The following is a 9,501-nucleotide window of genomic DNA, read 5'->3' as shown; positions in this document are numbered from 1 at the left end:
CCCCGACTCCAGCCTGGTTTGGAGGAGGAGCGTCTGTCCCAGGTGGGCTCGGGTTCGCTGCGGCTTTTGCAGAAGTTAGGGTTGGTGGGCGGTTGAAATGGTTGAAATGAAAACCTAGAGGGAGAAAGGGTCAGGGGCTAGGGGTGCTCGTTTTGTGCCGCGCAGGCGCGGCTGATTAGTTAGTAGGCGGGACGGTGACCTGGTCGGTGATGAGGTGGCGGCGCGTCTGTCACTTAAGTTGGGTCTGTGATTCCTCGTGAGGCCTCCGGCTGGACCGGCCGAGGCGCGATACAGGAACCGCGGGGCCCCTCGGGCACATTTCCCCAGGGCTGCCGCATCTTATGCCCGCCTGTGCCGGGGCAGTTAGAATTTGTCGTGCTCGCGTGGGGCGAGGAGCGGGGCCTGGTAAGTGAAGTTTCAGATTCTAGGCAGGAAAAAGCTAAGGTGCACCTCAGACCAGCCTCTGGGGGGAAGCGGTGTTGCGCCGTGTGACGTGTGCGCTTAATTGACGTGGGTTCAGAACCCATTGTTTTGCTGCAGAAGAATCACTGGTCCTTCTTGACTGTTGAACTCCTTCCAGTAAATCTTGAAGAAGCAGATTTCTGTGCCTCAGAGCCAAATTCCTGATTCCATTATCACAGTTTCAGGTTATTTAATTTGTACGTCGTATTAATCGTTTTAATATTTTGACAGGAAAAGGACTTGCAGTACTTATTTAACATAAAATCAAGTCTTAATACTAATATCTGACAGTGTTTTTTGCATAAAATAATTGTAATAAGGGGCAGAACTTTTTTAATACTCAACACTTACTATGTGCTGAGGATTATAGGGAACATTTATTGAGCACTTACTGTGTGACATGTACTTTACATGGATTATTTTCCATAATTCTTACTTTCACCATTTTGCAGGTGGGAAAACTGAGGCTTGGAGAGGTTAAATGACTTGCCCAAGGTTACACAGGGATCCGATCTGAGTAGGACTTGAATTTGAGTAATTTGTGCCCTAACACACTGCTATACTCTGTCTCTAGTTAATTACAAATTTCATGACATTCTACTGAGCTTACACGTTGTTAGTGAAGCAGAATTATTAACCAAGCACTATGCTAAAGATCTGTGATCTGTGGTGAATACAAATATATACACAATAGCCTCTGTCCACAAGGAACTTACACTTTAGGGAAACAAAAGTGAAATAATAGTACAGCATGGACGGTAATACAGATAGGCTCTTCTGTGAACAGGATATTTTTAAAAATTTTGTTCTGAGTTAATTTGGAATGTAGAACACATTTAACCATAGAAACAATGTTGACTGACATTTAGATTACTCAAAAATGTATTTAACTTTATATGTGGCACAGTACTGATTCTGTGAGCTGTATTTACTCTCTATGGCCTTGTTTTTATAGGACATTTATCCTGAATTCCTGGTCAGGATGACAGGAATTCACGTTTTCTTCCTCTCTTTCCCCTCGACAGTGTCAATGGGAGCAGAAGCTACATTGGATTGAAGCAAGATAAATATTTTAGGTCCCCAGACACATAGCTCTGGAAGAGTCTAAGAGGCTTCTAGTCCAACTTCTCATCTGATGTTCAATTAGTTCTATAATGTTACTGCCATTGGGTTGTCCAGTGTGTGGTTTTTCATCTCCAGTGATGGGGAACATGCTTCCTGTGAGCAGCCAATCCACATTTGTACACACACACCTGTAAATTTAATAACAGTGTAAAATGTATCAAGAAGTACAGTTACTTAGCAGGCTGACAGCTCTGGGGGTGGGGGTATAGGTAGGAGGCATGGAGGGATTGAGCAACAAAGGGGGGGCGGGAGAAGAGGAAAAAAAATACAGCTAATTGCCAAACAAACAAAAACCAAAACCAGAATATCCCAATTGTACTTTGGAGAATGCTAGGTTGCTTCAGAATGTTAATTGTTGTTCACTGAAATGTTTCATAGTAACATAAGTTACAGAGTCACTGGGTTAAACTATCTCTGGGTCTTTACTATAGAAATTCTCAGAGCCTTTTAAACGCTAAAATACATTGTGGCTTTCAAAGACTGACATATATAATGTACAGTATTCACTATATTACTAGGCCATATATTAACACCTTTAAGTCTGTTAATATTTCTTGGAATACATTTTTAGAAATGTTGGTATAGATGATAAGTGTTTTAAAGTTCGGACTAGTGTGAGATTCGTCTGAGAAGGTCTTAGTTTGACACTTGAATGTGTCCTTGAATTACATGTAGCCCTTGAGTAGACAGAAGCGATAGTGGACAGGCTGAATGGGAGAAGTAAAGATGTAGAGGTGGAAAACTCTGGGGTTTGTGAAGAAAGCTCTGGAGGTGGTGAAAGACGTAATCTAAGCTAATGGAGAAGTACTGCTTTTTGGAGAGGGTGACTAAAAACTAAGTGTTTTTGAGTAGGCTTTGGAAGCTGGAAGATCGTAGTACTCAATTGGTGTTAGATATGTAAGGAACTCTTTACATCATTGTAATTAACATTACATCAAGATATATTACCTTTATTTAGGGACTTTTTTGACCTGGGAGACAGGGCACGGCTATACAGAACAATAAAAAGTATCTGTTAAGTGTCACTGTTCAGCTCAACCAATAAATGCTTCAGTGGTTCAAAAGAGGGAATGGTGTCTGTTGCAGGTTTAGTCTAGTATTTGTGTACTGACCGATCTGAAGAGGATACTTGCGTTTAATGATAGCCTCTTTTGAGGAGCATAGGCAAGAGGGTTGCTTCTTGAGAGATCAAGGAAGGAGGGGCTTGGGGATCTTATATATATAGAGGAAGTATATAATAACCACTGTGGGTTAGGAATGGAAAAAAGCAGTGAAGTCGGGTGACATAGATAAGGAGAACAGATGTTACATATATTGGGTTCAAGCACTCCATCTTGAACCCAATATATATACATATCGGGTAAGTGATGTAATCCTTACTTTACCAATGAGGAAATAGGCTTGGAATTGTGAAGTAAGGTACCCAGGGTCTGATGGCTCTTGAACCCAGATCCATCTGATTCCTGAGCCCCTTCTCAACCAGGTTAAGTCTTGCTTTGGTTGGTGGTTACCACAGAATGAAGGGGCTGATAAAATCTAGGGTGTTTTGTATGAATGGAGTTGAAGTGACTGAGTAATAAAATAGGTTGGATGGGAAGACTCAAGTGTAGCTGGAAGGGGCCTTAAAGAAGTTGGTGATGTGAAGAGTGAGGTTTTAACATTTGGTTAACCTCCCCACCCCGTATTTTAATGTTTACTTTCCTAAAAATCGTTTGGGTCACAGATCTTTGTTTTCTTTACAGTCATTCTCTGTGGAACTAACCATTCTGTTTAAGTATATTGATAGCTTGTTTTAGTCCAGTAAACTTACTGTTTCTTGTTCATCCCCACCTGCTTCATCTAAATTTTGTTCATTTTCTAGTTCTCAAGTAGCATGTGTTGTTGTTTTTAAACTGTATTCAGTTTTTCAAAATCACTCGATTCTCTCCATGAAGCATTCTAGATTAATTTTGTTTGACAAAATTTATTCCAGGGATGCCATCAAAAGATACTTAGAATTTGTAGTCATGTAGAATTTGTGTCAATATTTTAGAGGGCTATTTAAATGGATTTTTAACCTTAAAGTTTTCTCTATTTTTATTAAGTTACAAACTAATTTAGTTGCATGATGTGGGCACCATTTAAAAAAATTTATAATTTTCTGGCTTAGAACAAGGTTCACTTTAGTGTAGTTAGGCAGGCTGCTGAAAATTGGATATAAATAAGTGCCCTTAGTTGTCCTAGATTCAAGACAAAGTAGCGTAGAAATAGGCAATATTCTCTTTCAGCTCAGTTTTTTATATTGGAGGTAGTGTATTTTGTGTTTGTGGAATATTTTTTTCAGAGCCCGATTGTCTATACAAGTTCCTTTTATCTCCCTCCTGAGGATGGTTAAACTAATTCTGAAATTTGGAGATTAAGATTAGTGTTTCTTTGGGAAAGAAAAAGAATGAAAAGTTGTACATAATTATTTCTAATGTTTTAAGTTATCTATGAAAATTGAGTTTGAATCTGATGTGTTAAAAAGTATAGTAGGTTTTGAATTATGCATGTCATCCTTTTAATGTGCCTGTCTCATATTTTACTAATTTAGATGGATGACGGTTAAGGACCAGTCTGAAATTCAGTGCAAAAAGAAGACAGTGCTAGTGACGATAGGTGCAAGGTAAGCAAGTGTCTAGAATGCTCAATAATAGGTGATTAGAGTCTGCTTTTACTTAATGATTGTTTTCACCAGTTCCTTTCAGAAGAACGGTCATCACAAAATACTTTTAGACTTTTATTAGATTTAAGGGTTTCATTTTTTGCTTTTCTGTAATTAACTTTCATTATTGTTACTATTATTTATTGCTTTGTTACTATTTTTTTTGCTTTGTGGAATCTTTGTATTTGCACAACTGAATATAGCTTAAGGTTCCATAGCTTTAGGCGGGGCATATGGGATATATTATTCCATCTACCTATATTTATTAGTTTTGAGGTATATTGTTGTCTATTTGGCATGGTTGTCACTTTCTGACTTTTTTAAAGTACAATTGTAACTACTTTTTATGCTTGATATATTGAGTTAAAATCTTTTAGGTTGGTAGTAGAAAACTTTTATTGAGTGAAAATATGCAAAATGGATGCTCTTATTTAAAAAAAGTCAGTTGAGATTGAGGAGAAAAAAGGAGGAGGAGAGGTATAAGAGGAAGTGCAGGGCTGAGGAAGAAGATTATATACTTGTAAGAGAGCTAGGTTTTTCCTTTAAGTGTTGGAAATGCTCGTAATGGAGGGAATTATCCCAAATAGAGGAGTATAGGGGTTACCTGGAATCATTTTGGCTAGTAGGTTTTTACTCTGTGAAAGGAAATGAGTTTGATGGTGCCTAGTAGATGGTTAGTGCTCAGTAAAGCTTTGTTTGGAAAATGAGTGAGTGAGCCTCTCCCTTCTCCACCCCAGCTCCCAAAAAGAAGATGTTTTCAGGGCTAGAAAATGGCATATTTTTTTGTCTTGTAAAAAATTATTTAAACCCCTAAAACATGTATGTATGTGTATATATATGCATATGTGTATGTGTGTATATATACATATACATATACATATATATATATATAATATATTTATTTATTGTAGGTGAAGAGAGGGCCTCAGTGCTAGTGTATTATGCTAAATGCCAAATCAATGAAGGACTAGCAAGTGAAGCATGGAGAATTCCACCGAGGCACGAGCAATCGTAATTGCATGAGTAATTGGGACTACATATGGAGACACATAGGGCTATGGAAGGGTATTGAACATTACTATTGGTTACCAAGAGAAGAATGGAGTTTGTCTCTAGGGGCTTTGAAAGATAGCCTACTTAGAAGCATGTAACAGCTGTTTGCTGCTGTATTAAGTGTAAGCTTGTCTGCCTGACTGAAGATCTCCTGTGATGTGGTGCTTCACCTACCCAGCTTCGTTTTCTTCTGTTCTTCACTTCCCTCTGTTCCATTCAGCCTGGCCTTGCTGCTGTTTCCTGTCCATGTCACATTCATCTCTATCTCTCTGCCCTTGCTAATGCAGTTACCTCTGGCTGGGCTAATTTTCCTTCTTGTCTCCATTCTTAAATCCCACCTTCTCCATTTGGTGGCTGGTAATTACTTCACACCACACTTTTCTCCTCCGAATTCCTATTGCACTTGCCCTCATTATCCCTAGTTTAGCATTTGAGTCACTGACGACACATACGCTTTAGGCCTTTCTCTTGACTTAGTTTATATTATTAGGAACAGAGGCTTTCTTTGCTATTTCTTTTATGTCATCTGCTGTGTTTAGCTTGGGAGTGTTGGTGCTGGTTGGTTCTTGATTGTTCGCTGTCGAGTGATAGAAAAGATGGTGCTTTGTCCTGGAAAAGTTGCATTCTCCTGTTTGTTTTTGCTTGGCCTTGTCTTGAAACTGTTTTTGTTCTTTTTTAACTTGGACTCTTGATTTTCCCCTTTGTATGCCTTTCTATCCCTTTCTGTTGGTCTAGATTAGCTGTTATCATCATTGATGTTCTCTTCTTAAGTCTGCAGGTTTACCCACCAAGGATAACTTTGACATGAAAAAACTTAATCAGCATTGAAATTTGTTGCCTGCTCCAATCAAGATTTGTAAACTACAGGAAAAATCCCTCTGTAGTTTGCAGCTATAAATTTATACCAAGATAATTTCAGGTGAGAGGGCAGTTTCTAAAATAACATGAAATATGTTGCTTTACTTATATAATTATTGTAACTAGGTAAAAAGTTATTTTTATGCCAATTAAGGGAATCTGATTTTGGGTGCAGATAAATTGATTTAAGATATCTTAAACTTTATATTATTTTTAATCTAACATTTTTTAAGCCAAAAGGATTTTTAAAAATTCGGTAACTTCTTTGATCTTGTACTTCTACCTCAGCCTCATTTGGATATAAGGGACTGTTGGTGTAGCTTGTCAGCGAGCCATTTTCTTAGTTCACTTGCTGCCTTGAATATCTGCAGTCTATAATGACTTAATATTTATGCAGCTCTGTTTTACATTCCTGATGATATTAGAGTTCAATGGAGTTGACAGAAAATGCAAATGTTTCTTTTTTTCAATACCAAGTTGTGATTGAATTTGACAACTTGTTTACTGGTAAATGTGAATAAGTTGTGAAATCTTAAGATATGTTAGTTCACTTAAAATTAAATATTATATCTTAATATTAAGTGAAGAAATACTTTGTCTGCCAATTGATATACTTTTCATGGCTGAAGTTCATATACAGTCCTCTTGCATATTCATCACCTTCATTTAAGTGTAAACAGCACATTTATTTTTTTTCAAAGATTAATATATTACAAAGAGTACTAAATTACTATAATCCTACAGTAACCCTTACTGTGAAGAAAGTTAATATCTTGATTTATATATTAAAAAAACTAGCTTAAAAATAGAATGCTGTCTTAAACTCTTACATCATAGTTACTGAAATTTATTTGTATTAATGTTCAGAGTCTGTGACTTGGGCTTATTCTACCAAATTTTACTTAGTGTAGAATTGGATTAAAATTGGGGTGTTTTAGGTCATGGCCCATAGGATCATCTGTGTTGTGGCCTACTATAAGAAGAGTGAGTATAATTCTAATGCAACTCAGGTGCAGCAGGTATTTATTAATATATACAAGTTGTCAGATACTAGGTGTTGACTATGCAGCAGCAGGAAAAAAAAAGCAAGAGCAACAACAGGCAAAAATCCCTGCCTACATAGAAGTTACGTTCTGCTGGGATTGGGATTTATTTTATTAAATAAGATAAATAAGTAAAATATATAGTGTATGAAATATAAGTGTGTAAGATGGTGATAAAGAAAAATAAGTGCAGTGTCAGAGAGGGGACTAAGGGAATATTGGGTAAGGCAGTGTTGACATTTTAAAATAGGGTGGCCAGTGAAGGTTCCACTGAGGAAGTGACATTTGAGTAAAAATCTGAAGAGGTGAGGGAATAAGCTATGTGTATATTAAGGGGGGAAAGAGTATTCCAGGTAGAAGGAATCACATGTACCTTTTTCAGATGGTTAAGTTTGCTGGCACTGTTACAATTATGTAGGTTATTATTGTACATTCAATCAGGCTTTTTATTTTGTCAGAATGTCCAGCAAGGAAGTGAAGACTGCTCTAAAAAGTGCTAGAGATGCCATCAGAAACAAAGAATACAAAGAAGCTTTGAAACATTGTAAGGTAACTGATATTTTGTTCTTCCACAATAACAGTATGTTACCTCTTTAGCATAATTACAGGAATTGAGGTGTACAGGAAGGATACAAAATTTTCACTGAAGAAAGGGCAGTTCCTTAAAAGTCTGTTGCAAATTTTGAAAGCCTGGTCATTAGGCACGTAGCAGGTACTTACTGATTGCTGGTTGACTGTGGCATTTACCATTTGTTCAGCAGTTACATGCCAGTCATTTTTCTTAGTGTTGGGGACACAAGCATTAATAAGGCCCCAGTGTTCAGAGCTTAACTTTGGTAGTTACCTCATTCTTGTTTTTGTCGGGGAGGCAACATTCTTGGATAGAATGGAATTTGCGTGTACATTGGTGACAGATTGCTGGAAGTGGTATGTGGATACACATAACCTAACTTGTTCAAGTCATGAGAATGTTCTTATTTTCTCTACAATACGTAAACACTTTAAGCACTGATTTCATTTTAGCTACTAGTTTTGTTTTGTTTTGTTTTTTTGTGGATTTTTTTCCGGTTTTATTTATCTTTATTATTGAAAGTATTACAGATGTCCCCTCCCCCCCCATTGATCCCCTCCATCCCACATCTGCCCCACCCCCAGGCCTTCCCCATACTATTGTCTGTGGCCATGGGTTATGCATGTAAGTTCTTGTTTTATTTTCTTTTACTAGAACATCTTTGCTTTCTGTTTCACACTATTTTACCCTAGCAAGTAGCTGTTATTTCTGAAAGTAATAGCTCTACATACAGTTTTTTGTTAGTTGACAGGTATTGTTTAAACATTCATCACCACTATTTACTGGAACATACTTTGTACAGTCACATTGGGGTCAGTCTAGTTTCCTAGCCTATAATTTCAGTGAAAATATCTATCACTCTAATATGGGAAAATGTTATAGTGAATGAAAATATTGGAGTTAGATAAAGTGAAATGATATGGAAAACAGTTTTGTGGGTTAACTACTAGCACTATGGAGTGGAAAAAGACAGGATGGTTGGGTGGTAAGAACAATCTTATTGTTCTTTTTATACACGGTACTCTGAAAAGACAAAGGGGTGAATTCGTTGGAGGCATCGGTATTACTTGGGCAGCTTTTAAAAAGTATACCTCATATTTAGACCCCTTAAAATTACTGATCCAGTCTCTGTCTCTTACTGAAGAAACTGAATACCAGAGGTTGTGGCATTTTTTTAAGACTGTCCAGTTAGTGGTAGACCCAGATTTTCTGACCTTCAGGTAGGCTTTTTGTTGTTTGTCCATTACTTCTGAAATTTAATGACCTGCTCTTTTATTTATTTTTTAATCAGACAGTGTTAAAACAAGAGAAAAATAACTATAATGCCTGGGTTTTTATTGGTGTTGCTGCAGCTGAGCTAGAACAACCTGATCAGGCCCAGGGTGCCTATAAGAAAGCGGCTGAACTAGAGCCAGATCAATTACTAGCTTGGCAGGTATGTAAAAATTATTTTCCCTATAAGAAAGAGTTATTTTTCCATTTAAAAAATTACAGGTAGCAGCTTTATTTTTATTTTTTTAAATTTAAACTTCTACTTACCCCACATGAGAAAAACATTTAAATTTATTGGTCTTCTAAACCTGAAAGTTACTTTTAAAACAAGTGGTGCCAACGATGCTATTTTACTACTATTTAACAATCCAGTGAATTATTTCCAAATGTGAGGAATGGAATTGAAACGTTATGTAAATCTTCAACTTAATTAT

General features: G+C 37.1%; 1 protein-coding gene across 6 annotated transcripts in view; it reads left to right on the top strand.

Moving 5' to 3' along the window:
• Window positions 1–17: 17 nt before the first annotated feature.
• Window positions 18–9,501, top strand: part of SKIC3 (SKI3 subunit of superkiller complex) — a 63,679-nt gene continuing 54,195 nt past the window's right edge. The window contains exons 1-5 of one of the 6 annotated variants that reach the window (XM_016216168.2): window positions 18–42; window positions 4,160–4,231; window positions 6,095–6,242; window positions 7,683–7,773; window positions 9,087–9,230. In XM_016216168.2, coding sequence (XP_016071654.2) covers window positions 7,684–7,773; window positions 9,087–9,230 — 234 coding nt within the window. In that variant the 5' untranslated portion in view covers window positions 18–42; window positions 4,160–4,231; window positions 6,095–6,242; window position 7,683. Of the gene's footprint in view, window positions 43–204; window positions 406–4,159; window positions 4,232–6,094; window positions 6,243–7,682; window positions 7,774–9,086; window positions 9,231–9,501 lie in introns of those variants that run through there. The other 5 variants (XM_016216170.2, XM_016216167.2, XM_016216172.2 and 2 more) reach the window with 5 other exon arrangements.

This window comes from Miniopterus natalensis, chromosome 3 (assembly GCF_054644295.1).
Source record: "Miniopterus natalensis isolate mMinNat1 chromosome 3, mMinNat1.hap1, whole genome shotgun sequence".
In the NCBI taxonomy this organism is placed as follows: Eukaryota; Metazoa; Chordata; class Mammalia; order Chiroptera; family Miniopteridae; genus Miniopterus; species Miniopterus natalensis.
Note: the sequence above shows the minus strand (reverse complement) of the source record. Positions and strands in the feature narration are given on the sequence as shown.